The sequence below is a fragment of the Neoarius graeffei genome, chromosome 15, assembly GCF_027579695.1.
Source record: "Neoarius graeffei isolate fNeoGra1 chromosome 15, fNeoGra1.pri, whole genome shotgun sequence".
Lineage (NCBI taxonomy): Eukaryota > Metazoa > Chordata > Actinopteri > Siluriformes > Ariidae > Neoarius > Neoarius graeffei.
The window spans coordinates 48,375,190-48,397,261 of record NC_083583.1 but is presented as its reverse complement, the minus strand read 5'-3'; the positions used below and the strand labels follow the sequence as shown (position 1 = coordinate 48,397,261).

The 22,072-nt window shown below is 40.4% G+C and overlaps 1 protein-coding gene across 1 annotated transcript in view; it reads left to right on the top strand.

Annotated features, from left to right (window-relative positions):
• Positions 1–22,072, top strand: part of LOC132899017 (spermatogenesis-associated protein 16-like) — a 136,783-nt gene that overhangs the window by 10,221 nt on the left and 104,490 nt on the right. Inside the window, exons 2-3 of the mRNA XM_060940670.1 lie at positions 162–446; positions 5,160–5,305. Of these exons, the coding sequence (XP_060796653.1) occupies positions 162–446; positions 5,160–5,305 (431 nt within the window). The remainder of the gene's footprint in view (positions 1–161; positions 447–5,159; positions 5,306–22,072) is intronic.

Sequence of the window (22,072 nt, the reverse complement as noted above, 5' to 3'; positions counted from 1 at the left end):
ACCTGAGCACAAAGCAGGCGGAGGATCTAACGTCAGCCGCCTCAGAGACATCAAGACTGAGAGAAAAGAGACACGGTGACAGGCCAAAGGGGAGAAAGACACCTGTTGCTGGAAGCAGAGATGGATGGGTAAAGGAGGTTGTCGGTTTGCATAATGAACAGTGTCCCCAGTTACCACTGTCGGTCATCTCTTTAAAAAGGCTGATGGAAGTTGAGATGGAGTTAGTGCACGGTGATGAACAGAATATTACCCACAAGTCCCCAGCCTCCACCTACTCCCAATTAATGTGTCACAGCAGTGAAACAGCAGACCTTCCGAGTGGGCCTAATCTCGCGTCTCTGCCTCCGCTTAACAAGTGGCTTGATACTGTTTTACAGGATGCCGACAGGTACTACAGACTAAAGAAATACGCCACTGCAGCTAGTCACTTCACCACTGCCCTACAGGTACAATATTTACATCTCAGTGAACCTTGGCCCTTATAAACTGCACTATTATTTATTGAATGATTTTAATCACACCACCCCAAGGTAAAAAAAAATGTGGATACAGATCATAGTCAAAGACTGGAAACAAAGGGAAAAAGACTCTTTTAAAAAAGAAATGGCTTCGAGAATGACTGCTTACAGCTGCTAATTTTAATTTCACATTAGGCCTTGTACCATTTCTGGAGAGTGTGTTTGTAACAGGGTGTTTTTTTTCTTTTTCCCCCCCTGCAAATGGCTCTAAGCCAGATCATTCACAGGAACCTGCATGAGAGACACTCCATATAATCTCATAACAAATGGGTTTTTCAAATAAATGCAGCGGTCTCAAAAGTAGCCGGTCACCGGCGGCAAATCGCCGGCTATGGCTTGTTATGCCGCCGGCTATTGTCAGTCGAGTCACAAAATTTAATATTAAATATTTCTGACAGCAAAAAAAGTTGTGAACGTAAATTACATCCACTATGTCATGTATGTCCGTTGCCGCGTCAACTGTGTTTACATCCTCGACACGAGTGCAGCCATTACTGCCGCCTGTGTTGCCAGATTGCGCGTTTTCCCGCCCAATTTGGGCGGTTTTAAGTGCATTTTGGCGGGTTTTGAACATATTTTGGGCTGTAAAACATCAGCAGTATCTGGCAACATATTTTTTTACTTAATACAAGAAATGAATGGATGCCAACGTTTTTGCCAAAATGGTATTTTATTTTCCATTGTTTAGGCAGCTTCAGCATCATACTGTGAGATTCTGTTCAAATTGTTTTTTTCTTCTATGAAGCCTGAGCCATTTATTTTATTAGTTTATAATTATTGTTTAATTTAGTCTCCAGGAGAGACTGCCTGCACACAGCACTAGTATTAATATTTTTTTTTTCTTACATGAAAGCTGAGGCATTTATATTATATTTTAAGGTAACTTCATGTTGTGCTGTGAGGTTCTATGCACTTTAACTTTTGAACCAACAGGAGCATTTGGATAAGTAAAGCCTATTTTTCTGCATTTTTGTAGTCCTGGTAATCTTTTATATTGGTAAAGTTGTTTATAGGACCATTTCTCAGTGTTTGTTTTTTTAATCAATAGTTTTTCAGTAATAACTTAATATTTAACATATCACTCAATTTTAAACAACCCCCGCGCCTCCCCCATAGTCTCCAAAATTTCTGTGGGAAACACTGGCGTGCGTAACAACGCTAATCAAGCTTAAGCTAGACGACCCGCCTCAAATACCCGTCCCGGGTAAATGTTATCCCAATTTTAGATGGCCTGTTCCAAACCATCCCGCCCCATGAAAAATTCGTACTTGCATATCTATCTATCTATCTATCTATCTATCTCTGCACGCTTTGCGTGCATTATGTCTGCCGCTGGCAGACATTTTACCATTTTGCACCCTGCTGTAAATTATTTGTACCCTGCTATTCTCCCAAACTTTGAAGCCCCTGTAAATGTGTTCTAATTTTAATAAGATAAATATATAATCATTTTCTTGATGATCTATTTTGTAAAGAGACATTTATTGAACATTTTTTGGAAGGAGTCTCCAGTACCAGTGATTTGTAATGGTTATCAGAACAGAGGACTTTGTGTTGCTTTCTTTCTTTGTTGGGGAAGTTTTCCCCCGTTTTCTTTTTAATTTGATCTTGGCCAATTCCCTCCCACCAGCCCCATCACCCAACAGCTACCAAGCAGGGAGGGTGAAGGCTAACTTGTGCTTCCTCTGAGACACATAAATCCAGCCAACTGCTGCTCCTGCTGCATCACAGGGCAAAGTAACCTACTCTCTTCTTTATACATGATCGATTTGCTTGTGTTGCTCTGACTGACAGGGGAGAGAGTGTGCCTTCACAATGGCAACGCTTTATTTAAAGGGAATTGCTCAAAAACACCTTTAGCCTAATGTAGGGTGAGACCAAATTACTCTGTCATGACATAGCCATTAGTTTTCAATAAGGAATAAAACGCAGGGTGTGCTGTGATAGGTAAATAATCAATAAAAGGGTGGTGTTCTGCTTTGCACTGAGCCATTACCAACCTCTTACACCACACTAGTTTGCCAATGATTGCAGTTCTGACTTATTAAATAACGCCAATAATAGTCATTTGTTTTATCCATTTATAGTTACATTTTATCCATTATACTCATATGGTTGTTATGTAAGTTCTGTGAATCAAGGGACTTCATGTTATCACTTACATTATAGCAACTATAAAACACTCCCTCACTCGTTTACAAGTAACCACAAAGCATAACATCCTGAAGTCCTGAAGACTTTCACAGAGTGGTAAACCTAATGGCACAGTTTTATCTTTGGCTGTTACAAAATGCTGACACTAGAGACCTCTCTAAAAATGTTAAATAGGAGTTTACTTACAGAACATTTCAGCATAAATTTATGCAATTTTTTTTTGTTAAATAGCAGCACATTTAAATACTTTTTTAAGGCTTTGATTGGTGTTATATTGAACAAACAGGCCTTTGTGAATTAGCTGTTACTACTGAAACAGTACTGATAACCAGAGGTGGACAAAGTACCCAACTTCATTACTTAAGTCAAAGTACAGCTCCTACTGGTCAAATGTTACTCCGATACAAGTGAAAGTTGTCCAGTCACATTTTTTTACTTAAGTTAACGTACTGAAGTACTTGCTTTTAAAAATACTTAAGTATTAAAAGTACATTTTCTGTCAACGCATTGTTGTATTATTGCCACAGCACTTACAAAACCTAATGCCTCTGAAGCAACCTACTGGATTTACTGACTAACTTGTAGAACCTGTAGAATAAACACCTGGTAGAATGTTACAAAATGAAACACAACTGAACTAAAAAAAGCCATTGTTATTATTATTTTTAATTGTAACACTCCTCCCCACCCCCACAAAGCAGCGTGGTAGTGTTCTGACCCAGCTCTGGTAGTGTGTACACACATGTACATGTATGTTAATCAGGAAGACAGTGGAATAGCTGTAAATGCAGCTTGCTCAGAAAATAAAAATGACAATCCAATCTGCTTAAAACCCAGGTCCATACCTCGAGCTTAATAACTGCCCAGCAGCAACACTGCTTGAAGCAAGACAAAAAAAAAAGTGCAAGACCATCATCTGACATCAAAACAAAAAATTCCAGCAATTTGTTGTGAATGACTAGTACAATACTGTCCATCTCACAGGTCTCACATGCGCACATGTGCAAATGTATGTATTCGTGTACATATGAAGCTGCCTGTGGAATCATGATGGTTTAATGTTAAGCTAGCTAGTCAGTGAAGCTCCACCTGACATGCTAGCAAAATCTTTTCAAACTCAAAATCATATTGAGTAGCTCACGTTACTAGAAAGAAAGATTTCTACATTTTGTTTATTTGGCAAGATTATGCTAAACATTTCTGAAAGCGCTTCAGATAAGTTAATGTTATTCATGTTAGCATAACGCCATGTTTACATGCTAACTAACGGTGTCCAAGTTAACTAGCTATGTGTTAACATTAGCCGTGGACAAGGCTACGGCAACTTGGCAGGAAAATCCATAGAAAGTCATTTGACTAACCATACTGCATAGCTATTACAACGTTATCGCTAGCTCTAAAAGCACATAAAACTTCACTGCAAGCTTTCTCTTGGAATAAAACGTTTACATACCTCAACATGCTTCCGCAGGTCAGATGGCAAGTTTTTTGTAGGCTGTGATGTGCTCTCTTTTAGGCAAACAAAACAAACATTTAAAACAAAACAACTCTTTTATTCCTTTCAGAAAACTGAAACATGGGTTCTAGCTTTCGCCGTGGGTGTATGCATTCCCCAGAAGAACCACCTCCTTCCATTCGGCCATCAACTGATCGTGTTAAATAACACTGCTGAGAAATAATTGAACTTGATTTTATACAGTCTATGGACGTGACGTGACCCTAGTGATTACTGATCGGCTGTCTCAGTGTCACCTGCGAAAAAACCAATCATGTTTTAGAAAAGAAAAGAAAAAAACATCCACTTTCAAAGCCACTTCATAGTAACAAGTAACAAGGACCTTGATAGAAAGGAGTGGAGTAAAAAGTACGATATTTGTCTTTCAAATGTAGTTAAGTTAAAGTCATAAGTTGCCAAAAAATTAATACTCAAGTAAAGTACAGATACTCAAAAAGTGTACTTAAGTACAGTAGTCAAGTAAATGTACTTCGTTACTGTCCACCTCTGCTGATAACAAACATATTATGATACTGTGATCTGAATTACAGCCAGGATTACCTTTTAAGTAATGCTGTTCGAAAAAGTTCATCAACACTTTCTGATCAATCAGATTCAAGATTTCAGTAATAATCAATATTAATTAATTATGACAAAAGATATAATTATTTAATAAATAATGATGTCAGTTGCCATGAAAAACTAATGTATGTAGGTGATTTATATATGTTTATGAAAATCAACCAGAAGTAAAGTGTGATACATACTGTATATTGATGTGACTCATCTCTACCTTATCATGAATAAAGAAAGACAGTGGTGTATTTCAATACAGTGGTGAGTATAGTTGTTCAGACTGAACTAATCCTATCTATCAGATCTATTTTCTATTGGGAGTGCATACGTCAACTTACACTGGACCTCATCTCTCATTCAACTCTCTCTCTCTCTCTCTCTCTCTCTCTCTCTCTCTCTCTCTCTATCTCACTCAGGACTGCTCCAAAGGTGCTGTGCTTGGGAAACCTTTTACTGCTGCTGATGAAGACATTTCCAAGGTTGTTGGCTTCATCGAGTCCAGGCTCGTTGCCTGCTACCTGAGAATGCAGAAGCCTGACTTGGCACTGCCACATTCCCACAGGTAAGCATGCGATTAGAGCAAATACACAGAGATACAACTCCAGATCTAGCACATCCAGAAGACAAAGCACCAGGTGCCAAGTATAATTTAGGGCTTCTACAGAATAAACTATTCCCAGCAAAAAAGAACAGCTTAAGTTAATAATAGACCATTTAGTTTCATCAAACAAAATGGCCTGTGCACTGAATATACTTTTTTAGACTTGTGATGTTAAATAATACATTATGTTCAGTGCTATATTATTAAGGGTAGCATTACAATTAAGGTTTAATAAAGAAGCCATGCTTGGAGTAAGACAAAGTAATTCGTGGCCACTGATATCCACAGCCTGACCTCACTTATCTGAACCTGCTCTGCCTGTTAGTCATGGCTCTGAACCCATCTCCCCTGCACCTCCATTACAGAGAAAGAGAGCTTGAGAGTTCACCTTCCCCTTGCTATATAACTCATCCTGACTGTGTCCTACCTTGAAAAGTTCACTCTGCTGTAGAAGTAAAAATCAAACCTCTCTGTGGGTTCCACTGTTCTGACTGACAGAGAGGCAAATGTATGATTAAGTGCTGAGTTATTGTATTGACATATCAACACATTCTCATACACTTAATTTGACAAATAACACATATTAGGCTGCTTTGACACTCTGTATTTTTTCGACACAAAAGAATTTTTAAAAACTGTGGCAAAGAGAAGACAGCTTTGCCTGAGTGTCAGCTTTGAGGAAAGAAAATTAAGAGAAGAGGAATGGTTGTGTGACGAGGCAGCATTTAGACCAATGCTTGAATCCACAGTTAGTGCAACTGGACTTTATATTGAATATGAATCATTAGCATGCATTCATCTCATCTCATTATCTCTAGCCACTTTATCCTGTTCTACAGGGTTGCAGGCAAGCTGGAGCCTATCCCAACTGAATATGGGCGAGAGGCAGGGTACACCCTGGACAAGTCGCCAGATCATCGCAGGGTTGACACATAAAGACAAACAAACAAAAATTCACTCTCACATTCACACCTGCAGTCAATTTAGAGCCACCAATTAACCTAACCTGCATGTCTTTGGACTGGGGGGGAAACTGGAGCACCCAGAGGTAACCAATGCAGACACGGGGAGTACATGTAAACTCCACACAGAAAGGCCCCCATCAACCACTGGGCTCAAACCCAGGACCTTCTTGCTGTGAGACGACAGTGCTAACCACTACACCACTGTGCCACCCCTAATCTTTTAATAGGAGATATTAAATACATGTAAATCAAGCATAGCATAAGTTCTGGCAGGCCCCAAAAAACAAGCCCAGCCTTCAATCCCAGCTACATCAGCTGATCTCAAGCCAGCCAACATCAGCTGACAGCTCAGCTGATTCCCTTCTATGCATTCTACTGGCATATCTCTCATTGAGCACCTTATTTAAGCTGCTTTAACCTGCCTACCTTTGCTGCTTTCTCTGCAAGCCATTTTTCAACCCACCTCCACTCCAACTTGTACCCTTTTATGCTGTCTGACTTTAACAAATGTCATTTTTGTATCATTGATGCCTGCTCACAATCCAGTCCAGGCTACCTTCTTCCATTGCTCCATGGTCCAGTTCTGATGCTCATATGCCTATTGTAGGCACTTTCCTGGTGGACAGGAGTCAGCATGAGCTACTAAGCCCATACAAAGCAAGCTGTGATGCGCTGTGCATTCTAATATCTTTCTATCATAGCCAGCATTAACTTTTTCAGCAGTTGTGCAGGTGCTCTTCTGTGGTTCACTGATTGTCCTTCATTGGACCACTTTCTGATAGATGATAATCACCGCATACCAGAACACCCACACGACCTACAATTTTGGAGATGTGTTGACCCAGTCATCTAACCATTGCATTTGACCCTTGTCAAAACTAAGGTCCCTAATCCATGCCATTTTCGTTGCTGCCACCCTCCTTGCTTTAGCCATTTCATGCAGAAACATGGAAGGGCAGGGAGGTGCTCTCCCTGCCTCAAGGCTTTCCACATAGGCATGTGGAAGGACAGGGAGGTCTCCTAATCCATACCATTTTTGCTGCTGCTTCCCTCCCTGCTTTAGCCGTTCTACGCAGGCACATGGACGGGCAGGTAGGTCCCATATTCCAACCTTAATCAATGTCATCTCTGTTGTCATTGATTCCTGCTCTGTTCTGTACCTGGCGGGGGGCTTGCTGTGGCTCTCCCTGCTTTAACCTTTCTATGTAGGCACATGGTAGGGCATGGAGGTCCCAGGACAGAGCCACTCGCCAAATACAACTTGTTGCAAATATTGCAATGCAAATAAAGTTCCTTGATGAAAGCGGTCCTGACAGAACTATATTTAAGCTATTTTCATGTGCTAAGATGTCTTTTTTGCAGTGCAGGAATTTCTATGGTGAACACTCCACATATTCTAAGCTAAAGAACAAAACAGATTTTTTTCAGTTATTTAAAAAAATACTGCCTGTAGTTGTTGATAGGGTAACATCATGTGTCAATGCTTTGTACTGTAACATTAATGTAACTATAAACAGTTAAAAAGCAGAACTTGTTAATTAATAAATGAAAAAGGTCATGTGGGGGGGCTGCCATGCCGTCACCATAGTAACCAATTCCCTGCTTCACGTTATGAACCATTTCTCCCTTTCACTGTACAGCATTGAACACACCAATCCCTGTACTCGATGCCATGTTCTATCTCCGCCCATTCTTCTGACTCCCTGTAATGGTATTGGATACAGAGATGATACCAGATGCCAAATACAGTGAAGTCATGACTGTGCTTAAAACCCGCGGCGAAATCGAAATTCCTTCTCTCTGGCGGTGGATTTCCATGTGTGAAAGAGACGTCGTTGCATCTGTGCTACAGAAGAACAAAGGCCAAAGAACGAGCTATTGATACCGAACCTTTAGCCAAAGTCCAATGTATTTGATCTTCGGATAGTTGCAATAATAACTGAACCGGTTAGTTACTGCAGCCCACACAGTATTGTTAAAGAGAAAAAGCGACTGGATCCCTTTTCCCTTTCGCAACGTCAACGAACTACAAACAAGATTCCTTCCAGATCATCGGACAACTGACGGGACACCGAAGATCTTCAGCTGATGAACTGTAAAAGCAAAAGGAACAGAACTGTTTTCTCCCTGGACCTGCGCGCCACGCTGTCTTCGGATAACGGATGGCGCGCTTTCAGTCGCCAAGCAAGAGCGATCTCAAGTAAGGCTGGCATCTGGGCAATTGTTAGTCTTAGTTGTGGCTAGTTAATGTGAAGAGTGTTGTTTATTTGAATTCATTCAGGGTTTAAATGTACGCATTTTGATTCACATGAAAGTCGGTCTTAGGCCGCATGTTGTTTGATTTGCTTTGTTTACTATCTGTATTTAGTTAGATCGTGCATGCGTTCTCTCTCTCTCTCTCTCTCTCTCTCTCTCTCTGTGTCTCTTTTTAACTCCCTCCATTGCACTACACCCCTCAACATTGGGATTTCAGGAGTAGCTAAGGTTGAGTAGAAGTTTGGGTTTGAGACCTAGCACAAAGGCTCGCGCATTACATTCACATACCACACCTATCTCGCCTGCGCGCGCACAAAGCCTCGTTCCTCACTCCCCTCCTCCTTGTCCTGCTCATGCCCTCTCTCCCTAGCTCCTCCTCATCTCGTTAGTGCGCAGCTGCGCACACGCACGCATATGCCTACACCCACCCACCCACCCACACACACACACACTCTTACACACACACATAAACACGTGATTTCCCTCTCAGATTTTAACATTCACTCGCCCCTACACTGAACACTTGCATATAGCCTATTACTTCTGATCACCATTAGTGCCTTAGTTATCATCATATTCATTGCTGATTTCTTACTCTGTTTACTGCTGGTTATTATTCTACTTACTACTGACTATTGCTTCATACACTACTGATTATTATTTGTATACATTGTATCACCATCTATACTGAATTATTCCTTGGCTGCTATTGTTGCTATATATGATTAGTATTAGTTTGCTAATTCATGTCAGCTATTTCAATAAGTGGTACCTTTGGAGTAAACTGTGTCCGTCTATTGCTACAACATTCACTGAGTGCCGACCTCTGCCAAACAAGTATTCTAATTGCCTTCGCCCATTTGGTTGTGATATGAATGTTATAGATCTAGAGTAAACGTATTACATTAGAGTGACAATACTCACTAAAACTATAGCAACATCACCACTAAGTTATTCCATTGATTTTAAGTTTGACTATAAACTATTAGACACTTGAATTAATGATTAATGAATTTATGAGACTGATCCCTTTTTACATGAGACTGATTTGATAAGCCTATTGCACCTACAGTAATCATTGGCACATTGCTGAGATATAAGAGCTACCGTAAAAAACACTTCAGGCTGTGCTGTTAAAAAAAAAATCTACTTCAGGGTGGCACCATAATATCCTGTAACAACACAGACCATTGTTCTGTTTCTGACTTTGAGCATTTTATAGTGAATTAACTGATTACATTATAATTTGACTACTGTACAACTCATTTCACAGTTCTAATTGACACTATGGCATTTTACAGTGGGATGTTGCTCAGAACCCATGTGTTATATTTCACTTATTAATGAACATGTCCTTCCCCCCCCCCACTCCCCACTCTGTCTGTCCCTCTGAGTTACATGTCAATCCTGAGATTGAGATGCTAGCCTCGGACCTGCCTGATCCATCCTGATGCCCTATGTCTGGCTGGAGTCTCATCACATCACTCCTGTGGAGGACGGCTCCATATGGACTGTCAAAAGTCACACTTGGAAGATGCTCTGGACACTTACAGTAATGTTTTTATGGCTGAGGATGACAGTTGACTTGCTAACTTTAGGACTGCAGTTGTCATGAACAATTTTGCACTCAAGTTTGCATCAATGAAGAGCTGATAACATCAACAAAACTGACTTCATGTTAAAACTGTTAAAAATGTTTTAATCATGTTGTCTTTATCACCCAAATGAGGATGGGTTCCCTTTTGAGTCTGGTTCCGCTCGAGGTTTCTTCCTCATGTTGTTTGAGGGAATTTTTCCTTGCCACTGTCGCCACAGGCTTGCTCATTGGGGATAGATTAGGGATAAAATTAGCTCATGTTTAAAGTCATTAAAATTCTGTAAATCTGCTTTGCGACAATGTCTATTGTTAAAAGCACTATAAAAATAAACTTGACTTGACTTTTATATAATGCATAAGATGTGAAAGTGTATGCAATAACTCAGGATGCCACTGTTGCATCTACATCTGTCACTGCTGCTTAAACACAATAGAGAACACTAGAAGAACACTTGGTAGAGTGTATACCTCTGCCAAGCCACATACAGTATTAGAATATCCACACAAAAAATAAATTAATTAATTAATCCTGGGTCCACACATATATCTGGATTTGCATCAGAATTTAATCAATCAATTTCTCATTGGTCTATGGCTCTTCCTTCCTCAAAATTTCATCAAAATGCATTCACTACTTTTTGAGTTACATTGGGAAAAGACAAACAAACAAACGGAGGTGAAAAGATAACCTCCTCCAACAAAGTTGGCAGAGGTACACTCTCAGAAAATAAAGTCCATTATTGTACCGTTAGGGGTACAATGGCTTGTCACTGGGGCAGTAATCTCTAAGGTATTTATTTGTGCCCTTTATATACTGCTTGGGAACTTTATATGTACCTTTTTGGCCCTAAAAAGGTACACATAGTTACCTTGAGGTCCAATAATGAGCCCTTGGGGGTACATTAGTGTAGATTGTACCTTGGGGACAGAAATGGACTCCTACTGTACCCCTATTTCTGACAGTGTAATGATTATATATAAAGCAGAAGAAATGCTGTAATTATCAGTCTGTGTTTAAATAAAGCAGATGGGATCCAAAGAAAATATTGTCATGTATAACTCAGTGGAGCTCAAATGAGTGTTCTCAAAGTTAATTCAGTTCTGTTGTGAATCTTACACTTAAGAACAGGGTGAAAGCTAGTCAGAGTGTGATGATGCAAAAGGACTAACCCCTTAATTCCATCACTGTCATGCCACTGCCAGTGTTGTTTTCAGTATATTCTGAAGCTGTTCAGGAAAAGGTAGAAGTACTTGGTAAAAATGACTTTCGAGCACCATGGTCTATATTCAGACTTGCGTTTCACACAAATAGTGAATGTTTAATTATTATATTTTGCAGAGTGGTCTTCAGACCTGATGCATAATGATGGACTTTCTATTGGGAGTGCTTACATCAACCTACACTAGACCTTGTGAAAACATATTTTATCTTGTCAGCTGTTCCACCCAGACTAAAATGATGTTTTTGTCAAAAAAAAACAACAACAACAACAAAACCCTACACCTTTTTGAATCCAGTCTCCAAAGATTCCAAGATTGCTGAACTGTTTAACTGCTTTGTTGAACTGCTTTTCTTTGACATTGTGGTTTTCAAGAAAGCTTGTTTTACCGTCATGCCTGTAGTATCAAAACAAAATGGTACAAATTCTTTCATGGGAGAATCACCAATGTCCATGCCCAGCATTCTCCTTACTACAATTTTGTTTTTGTCGTTGGTGATGGTGGAAAAGAGAAAAGTTTTGGGAAATAGAAATTTCAGCTGCCATTTCTGTGGGTAAAACAGACCAATCAGAATCGAGCATTCAGCAACACTGTGGTATAAATACATATGTGTGAAAATATCAACTGTGCACAAAGTGTACGTACAACCCCGATTACAAAAAAGTTGGGACAAAGTACGAATTGTAAATAAAAACAGAATGCAATCATTTACAAATCTCAAAAACCGATATTGTATTCACAATAGAACATAGACAACATATCAAATGTCGAAAGTGAGACATTTTGAAATTTCATGACAGCAACACATCTCAAAAAAGTTGGGACAGGGGCAATAAGAGGCTGGAAAAGTTAAAGGTACAAAAAAGGAACAGCTGGAGGACCAAATTGCAACTCATTAGGTCAATTGGCAATAGGTCATTAACATGACTGGGTATAAAAAGAGCATCTTGGAGTGGCAGCGGTTCTCAGAAGTAAAGATGGGAAGAGGATCACCAGTCCCCCTAATTCTGCACTGACAAATGGTGGAGCAATATCAGAAAGGAGTTTGACAGTGTAAAATTGCAAAGAGTTTGAACATATCATCATCTACAGTGCATAATATCATCAAAAGATTCAGAGAATCTGGAAGAATCTCTGTGCGTAAGGGTCAAGGCCGGAAAACCATACTGGACGCCCGTGATCTTCGGGCCCTTAGACGGCACTGCATGCTTCTGTATTGGAAATTACAAAATGGGCTCAGGAATATTTCCAGAGAACATTATCTGTGAACACAATTCACCGTGCCATCCGCCGTTGCCAGCTAAAACTCTGTAGTTCAAAGAAGCCGTATCTAAACATGATCCAGAAGCACAGACGTCTTCTCTGGGCCAAGGCTCATTTAAAATGGACTGTGACAAAGTGGAAAACTGTTCTGTGGTCAGACAATTCAAAATTTGAAGTTCTTTATGGAAATCAGGGACGTCGTGTCATTCGGACTAAAGAGGAGAAGGACGACCCAAGTTGTTATCAGCGCTCAGTTCAGAAGCCTGCATCTCTGATGGTATGGGGTTGCATTAGTGCATGTGGCATGGACAGCTTACACATCTGGAAAGACACCATCAATGCTGAAAGGTATATCCAGGTTCTAGAGCAACATATGCTCCCATCCAGATGACGTCGCTTTCAGGGAAGACCTTGCATTTTCCAACATGACAATGCCAAACCACATACTGCATCAATTACAGCATCATGGCTGCGTAGAAGAAGGGTCCGGGTACTGAACTGGCCAGGCTGCAGTCCAGATCTTTCACCGATAGAAAACATTTGGCGCATCATAAAACGGAAGATACGACAAAAAAGACCTAAGACAGTTGAGCAACTAGAATCCTACATTAGACAAGAATGGATTGACATTCCTATCCCTAAACTTGAGCAACTTGTCTCCTCAGTCCCTAGACGTTTACAGACTGTTGTAAAGAGAAAAGGGGATGTCTCACAGTGGTAAACATGGCCTTGTCCCAACTTTTTTGAGATGTGTTGTTGTCATGAAATTTAAAATCACCTAATTTTCCTCTTTAAATGATACATTTTCTCAGTTTAAATATTTGATATGTCATCTATGTTCTATTCTGAATAAAATATGGAATTTTGAAACTTCCACATCATTGCATTCCATTTTTATTTACAATTTGTACTTTGTCCCAACTTTTTTGGAATCGGGGTTGTACACAAACATCACCAGTGCATATACAGTGGTGCTTGAAAGTTTGTGAACCCTTTAGAATTTTCTATATTTCTGCATAAATATGACCTAAAACATCATTAGATTTTCACACGTCCTAAAAGTCGATAAAGAGAACCCAGTTAAACAAATGAGACAAAAATATTATACTTGGTCATTTATTTATTGAGGAAAATGATCCAATATTACATATCTGTGAGTGGCAAAAGTATGTGAACCTCTAGGATTAGCAGTTAATTTGAAGGTGAGATTAGAGTCAGGTGTTTTCAATCAATGGGATGACTATCAGGTGTGAGTGGGCACCCTGTCTTTTTTAAAGATCAGGCTCCATCAAAGTCTGATCTTCACAACACATTTTTGTGGAAGTGTATTATGGCACGAACAAAGGAGATTTCTGAGGACCTCAGAAAAAGCGTTGTTGATGCTCATCAGGCTGGAAAAGGCTACAAAACCATCTCTAAAGAGTTTGTACTCCACCAATCCACAGTCAGACAGATTGTGTACAAATGGAGGAAATTCAAGACCATTGTTACCCTCCCCAGGAGTGGTCGACCAACAAAGATCACTCCAAGAGCAAGGTGTGTAATAGTCGGCAAGGTTACAAATGACCCCAGGGTAACTTCTAAGCAACTGAAGGCCTCTTTCACATTGGCTAATGTTAATGTTCATGAGTCCACCATCAGGAGAACACTGAACAACAATGGTGTGCATGGCAGGGTTGCAAGGAGAAAGCCACTGCTCTCCAAAAAGAGCATTGCTGCTCATCTGCAGTTTGCTAAAGATCATGTGGACAAGCCCAAAAGCTATTGGAAAAATGTTTTGTGGACGGATGAGACCAAAATAGAACTTTTTGGTTTAAATGAGAAGCATTATGTTGGAGAAAGGAAAACACTGCATTCCAGCATAAGAACCTTATCCCATCTGTGAAACATGGTGGTGGTAGTATCATGGTTTGGGCCTCTTTTGCTGCATCTGGGCCAGGATGGCTTGCCATCATTGATGGAACAATGAATTCTGAATTATACTAGCAAATTTTAAAGGAAAATGTCAGGACATCTGTCCATGAACTGAATCTCAAGAGAAGGTGGGTCATGCAGTAAGACAACGACCCTAAGCACACAAGTCATTCTACCAAAGAATGGTTAAAGAAGAATAAAGTTAATGCTTTGGAATGGCCAAGTCAAAGTCCTGACCTTAATCCAATCGAAATGTTGTGGAAGGACCTGAAGCGAGCAGTTCATGTGAGGAAACCCACCAACATCCCAGAGTTGAAGCTGTTCTGTACAGAGGAATGGGCTAAAATTCCTCCAAGCCGGTGTGCAGGACTGATCAACAGTTACCGGAAACGTTTAGTTGCAGTTATTGCTGCACAAGAGGGTCACACCAGATACTGAAAGCAATGGTTCACATACTTCTGCCACTCACAGATATGTAATATTTGATCATTTTCCTCAATAAATATATTACCAAGTATAATATTTTTGTCTCATTTGTTTAACTGGGTTCTCTTTATCTACTTTTAGGACTTGTGTGAAAATCTGATGATGTTTTAAGGTCATATTTATGCAGAAATATAGAAAATTCTAAAGGGTTCACAAACTTTCAAGCACCAGTGTATAGTAGGTCCAAAAATATCACAGTATACATAGCTCTGTTATTGCTCCAGCACAGAATGACTTTCTGTTCATTAGTACTTCTTGCTTGATTCTCATCTTAGCCACATGTGACATGCTGCAGAGTTTTCACTCTTGACATGTCTAGCACTACCCCTTATTCATAGTTTTGCTGGTTGTCGCCATCTCCGATGACTCATGCTTTGCTGGAGAGAATAGCGTGGAGCTGTACATTTTCTCAGGTGTCTCAACTGAAAGAGCGCATGCTCACAGACTCCAAAACTCCCTCTTGACCCCTTTCCTCAGCCTGTCCATTTCCCCGGCTGTCAGTTGGTGCCCAGCACAGAATAAGTTGCTTGTTGAGTTTGTGTGTGTTCCTCCTCTTTGGCCTTCTCACAGGGAACGTGCTTTGTGCGGAGTGGCACCTCATCAAAGGCAGCTTTGTCGATTCCTGTCGAACGGATTTTGTATATATTAGCTTCGTACACGGCAGCCCTGAGCAAAAACAATTTGGATAAAAATACCACAGTGGCAGGAGCCTTTTGAGGTTCTTTGAGATGACACATTGTTTTTGAATTGCAGGGCTGCGCATCTTTTTACATCTCACTTTCTCTCTCTTGTTCTGTTTCTCTGTCATGTATTTAGGTTGCTGTTTTCTAACAAGGCTGTTTTATAGTCTGTCACACTGCCAAAATAGGAGTTTGTCAAACTGCAAACAGTTGGATTTTTTTTTTTTTTAACGAGAATGTGACGAAACAAACCATTATGGAAAGTAGTATGGAGAAATAAAGGATTCAAGAAATATTACCAGTCGAGATGAATTTTGCTTTACAACTGTAATTTTAAACAGTACAAACATGTAGAGAAATGCCCGTGCTAAAATTTGCACTACATGGTCTTGGTCTTGTTAGATCCCTAACGTATGTGTTTTATTTATTAGCCAATAATCCTGATTAATGAATGCAATTATCAACTTAAATAATCAGCCCCCTCAAGGATAACTGTTGCTATTTAAATTAAAATTAGAGTCCACAATTAATTACAATGCCATCATACGGTGGAGTGAGTAGCATATTGGTTTCAGAGCTGCTGCAGTGAGGTAGGTGTGTGTGTGTGTGTGTGTGTGTGTCTGCATGCCTGAATAAGTCACGAGCGTATTCCTTTGTCAGCTATAGCAATATATGCAGGCCTGTCAGTCATGATCAGGCACATCGTAGATGCAATTAAGTTAGAGGTTCAAGACAGTAGAGCTTCGGCTAATACACTATCATGACTCAGGCTCTTTGATTGTCCAGCTTGGGAGTGAGTTATTGCTTCATCCATTATTCTCTGCAGGTTAAATTCAGTTGTTCAGGTGCCCAGTTGTAAATTAATGGCATGTCTTTTTTCCTTGTTGAGGTCTAAGAAGAATAAAGAGGCTTTTAGGCTGAGATATGGATCAGCATATAAATAATATAGCCAGGAAGTCTTGGCAACCAATCTGTGCCACTGGAGACCTTTGCTGTTGTTTAAGATGTATTTTATGTCATTTTCCTCAAGGGCACAAGGTCACTAAATAAAAAATAAAGATTTTTCCCCTTTGCTCTGAATTTCATGTCGCCTTTAACTCACACAGTTCAGCATAAGATTAAAGTGATTTTAACCCACAGGCTTTTCAGGGCTCACCATTCACACACAGAGTATAATATAGAAAAAACTCTGCCTTTTTGAATGCTTGTACTTGGACTGACAAATGCGACAAACACAGTAAAGAGAATGTTTTAAGACAACAATGTTGCTCTGCTTTAATATTGCTAATGCTTCATAGCTGTGAATAATTCAGGAGAAGCAATAAGGAAGAAGAAGGATTGCACAGTGTCTTGCAAAAGTCTTCATTCCCCTTGGTGTTTGTCCGGTTTTGTCGCATTACAAGCTGGAATTAAAATGGATTTTTGGAGGGTTAGCACCATTTGATTTACATAACATGCCTACCACTTTAAAGGTGCAAATTGTTTTTTTTATTGTGACACAAACAATAATTAAGATGAAAAAACAGAAATCTGGAGTGTGCATCAGTATTCACCCCCCCCCCCCCCCCCCCCCCAAAAAAAAGTCAATACTTTGTAGAGCCACCTCTTGCTGCAATTACAGCTGCAAGTCTCTTGGGGTATGTCTCTATTAGCTTAGCACATCTAGCCACTGGGATTTTTGCCCATTCCTCAAGGCAAAACTGCTCCAACTCCTTCAATTTAGGTGGGTTGCGTTGGGTAAGCGCAATCTTCAAGTTAGGCCACAGATTCTCAATTGGATTGAGGTCTGGGCTTTGATTAGGCCATTCCAAATCATTTAAATGTTTATGTTTCCCTTTAAACCACTCCAGTGTAGCTTTAGCAGTATGTTTAGGGTCATTGTCCTGCTGGAATGTGAACCTTCATCCCAGTCTCAAACAGGCTCTCCTCCAGAATTGCCCTGTATCTTTCTTTCAGTCCTGACCAGCTTTCCTGTCCCTGCAGATGAAAAACATCCCCACAGCATGATGCTGCCACCACCATGCTTCACTGTAGGAAAGATGTTCTCAGGGCGATGGGAAGTGTTGGGTTTGCACCACACATAGCATTTCCCACGATGACCAAAAAATTCAATTTTAGTCTTATTTGACCAGAGAATCTTCTTCCATGTGTTTGGGGAGTCTGCCACATGCTGTTGGGCAAACTCCAAACATGTTTTCTTATCCATCCATCCATCCATCCATCCATCATCCGTAACCACTTATCCTGTGCAGGGTTGCGGGGAAAGCTGGAGCCTATCCCAGATGACTATGGGTGAGAGGCGGGGTACACCCTGGACAAGTCATCAGAACATCACAGCTGACACATAGAGACAAACAACCATTCACACTCATACCTGCGGACAATTTAGAGCCACCAATTAACATAATCTACATGTCTTTGGACAGTGGGAGGAAACCAGAGCACCCGGAGGAAACCCACGCAGACACAGGGAGAACATGCAAACTCCACACAGAAAGGCCCTCGTTGGCCACTGGGCTCAAACTTTCTTGCTGTAAGGCAACAATAATAACCACTACACCACAGTGCCACCCATGTTTTCTATTTTTTTCCGACCATTCTTCCATAAAGCCCCACTCTGTGGAGTGTTTGGCTTTAAGTGGTCCTATGGACAGATACTCCCATCTCTGCTGTGGATCTTTGCAGCTCCTTCAGTGTTATCTTAGGTGTCTTTGTTGCATCTCTGATTAATGCCCTCCTTGTCCGGTCTGTGAGTTTTGGTGGGCAGCCTTTTCTTGTCAGGTTTGTATAGTAGAGTGGGGTAATACGCTCCCGTGGGGTAATACGCCCCCGGCCTGTTTTACCCAAAATAACCACCAGATGGCGCAAAGTTACATTTCTATTGTTGCTATGGACTGGCTTGACAACGGGGATATACAAATATCCACTGTGGATCGCATATCAGCAACGCAGCGGAGAGAAATCAAATTTCATGGTAAGTGATATAATTTTCAGATATCAGTAAAACTGTATTTAGATAGCTGCTATCTTGTCAGATATCACAGCTGTGTATGTGGTATGAGTAGACAAGTCAGTACGTTAAAAAAATACATTAGGTATAAAAAGTTGAATCACATTTTGAAAGTAAGACCCTTTTTTGTAAAAGTGTAGTCTGTGGGGTAAAACGCCCCCTTAATGGCGGGGTAAATGGCCCCCAGGGGGCATCGTTTCCTTTTATCATAATTACTGTATTTCATACATTTCTGAATAGCAGATACATAGTTTTTAATAACATCTCGCTTACCTGGTTGAGTAAAGCAAGTAATTTGAACTTAATATTAAAAATAATTGAAATAAAAAAAAATTGAAATTAAAATGCAAAATATAATAAAATAATGCATCTATTCATTAATTCAGGGATATTTTCTTGTTTCTTTCACATTATAGGCTTAAGTAAACACTTTTGCTATCCAAACAGCTTTTTTTGAGTGAGGGGGCCTATTGCCCCACCTCAGGGGGCCTTTTACCCCACTGGGGGGGTAAAAGGCCCCCTTGGCACAATGTTTGTTTTTGTTAAAAAAATAATAATAAGTATTAACTTTAGGCAAACTTTAGGTGGCATTATTGTTCATGTCACTGTTGTCAAAAACTATGATTAAAACTAAACACATGGTTCATTTCAACTTGGAGAAAAACTGAATTTTCCTTAAGGGGGGCTTTTTCCCCCACTCTCCTCAAGTGGTGACATATTCTTTCTATTTTGCTATAATTGATAATATGGTAGGTGGCACAGTGGTGTAGTGGTTAGCCTCACAGCAAGATGGTCCCGGGTTCGAGCCCAGTGGCTGGCGAGGGCCTTTCTGTGTGGAGTTTGCATGTTCTCCCCGTGTCTGTGTGGGTTTCCTCCGGGTGCTCCGGTTTCCCGCACAGTCCAAAGACATGCAGGTTAGGCTAATTGGTAGCTCTAGATTGACCGTAGGTGTGAGTGTGAATGGTTGTTTGTCTCTATGTGTCAGCCCTGCGATGACCTGGCGACTTGTCCAGGGTGTACCCTGCCTCTCACCCATAGTCAGCTGGGATAGGCTCCAGCTTGCCTGCGACCCTGTACAGGATAAGTGACTACAGATAATGGATGGGTGGATGGATTTAATGGTGCTCCCTGAGATATTCAAAGTTTGGGATATTTTTTTATAACCCAACCCTGATCTATGCCACTTCACAACTTTGTCTCTGACCTGTTTGGAGGCTCCTTGGATTTCATGTTGCTTGCTTAGTAGTGTTGCAGAGTCAGGGTCCTTCCGGAACAGGTTGATTTATACAGACATCATGTGACAGATCATGTGACACATTGATTGCACACAGGTGGATTTTAATCAACTAATTATGTGACTTATGAAGTGAATTGGTTGGACCAGCTCTTATTTAGGGGTTTCATACGAAAGGGGGTGAATACATATGCACACTCCAGATTTCTGTTTTTTCATCTTAATTATTGTTTGTGTCCCAATACAAAACAAACAAACAAAAACAATTTGTACCTTTAAAAGTAGTAGGTATGTTGTATAAATCAAATGGTACTAACTCCCCAAAATCCATTTTAATCCCAGTTTATAATGCGACAAAACAGGACAAACACCAAGGGGGATGAATACTTTTGCAAGACACTGTAAGCTGGCGAGAGAGAAACCTACTGATTTTTCACACACTGTGTAGAACACCTGGAAGCACGGGCGCAGATAGAGGGGGGGACGGGGGGGGATTCGTCCCACCCAGATTTAAATTCACCTCGTTCGGTCCCCCCCACTTATAGGGAGGAAAAAACGTCTATGCTGTCTTTCTTTGCATAAGGCAAACCTCGCGGAAAAATCAAAAGACTAATTACCATTCGGTTTATTGAGGTGCACAGCAGTACATACATAGTTGCAACTGTGCAGACTGCACAGGTTGCGAGCTCGAGCTTGGTTGCTATGGTTACCCACAACAAGTTTGACAGGCATATTGGGGACAGCTCCTCCTAGTTCAGGACCTCAACATGGCATGATGAAGGGTGCCAAAAGGCAGAAAACGATTGCATCGTTTTTTAAAAAAAAAAAACGACTGTAAGTAAACTGTGCCTTACTTTATCATATCACCTTGCAATTTTTTGATAGTCTGTTCAAAGTAATGTCGTAGTGAAAGTAAAATCGTACGGAGTAGAGAAGCCTTTCTGGTAGCCTCCTTCTTTTGGTGGTAGCCTGTAGATACAGTGCTCAGAAGGCAGTTTTAATGTTTAATCTGGCGTTCCCTGCCATAATTTCAGCGAGTATATTGTTTGATAAGGAAACTTTGCGAAGAGTTGTTGACTGACTGCCGCTCACGCAACACACAGGCATAGTTAGGAAGTCAGGATGCACTGGTTTACACTTTACACGCACACGTAGCCCAGCCTCTCGCTATGTTTAACAGTTGGAACTTAGCGGTTTTAAAACTAGTTTTGCAGTTTTGCAATTTCTGTGCGTGATGATAATGTGTAAACTTTGGATTTCCATAGGCTATGTTAAAATGTTATCATTGTCCTGGTCTGCAGGTAGTTCCTGGTGATGGCAGTGAGGGAGGTGAAATAACATGTATACACACTACCGTTCAAAAGTTTGGGGTCACCCAGACAATTTTGTGTTTTCCATGAAAAGTCACACTTTTATTTACCACCATAAGTTGTAAAATGAATAGAAAATATAGTCGAGACATTTTTCTGGCCATTTTGAGCATTTAATCGACCCCACAAATGTGATGCTCCAGAAACTCAATCTGCTCAAAGGAAGGTCAGTTTTATAGCTTCTCTAAAGAGCTCAACTGTTTTCAGCTGTGCTAACATGATTGTACAAGGGTTTTCTAATCATCCATTAGCCTTCTGAGGCAATGAGCAAACACATTGTACCATTAGAACACTGGAGTGAGAGTTGCTGGAAATGGGGCTCTATACACCTATGGAGATATTGCACCAAAAACCAGACATTTGCAGCTAGAATAGTCATTTACCACATTAGCAATGTATAGAGTGTATTTCTGATTAGTTTAAAGTGATCTTCATTGAAAAGAACAGTGCTTTTCTTTCAAAAATAAGGACATTTCAAAGTGACCCCAAACTTTTGAACGGTAGTGTATATATATATATATATATATACACTAGTTCAAAAATCCCCCCAGTTCAAAAATCCTATCTGCGCCCCTGCCTGGAAGGACCATGGTGATTCATCCAGCTCATCAAAACAATGTATCAGACATTCAATTATGCTTGGCCTGAGCTGTAACTTATGTACAGTGGTGGAAATACACTGTTAATTTAGCCAGTGTTAAGATGATTTGTGTGTGGGTATGTAAGGCTTCT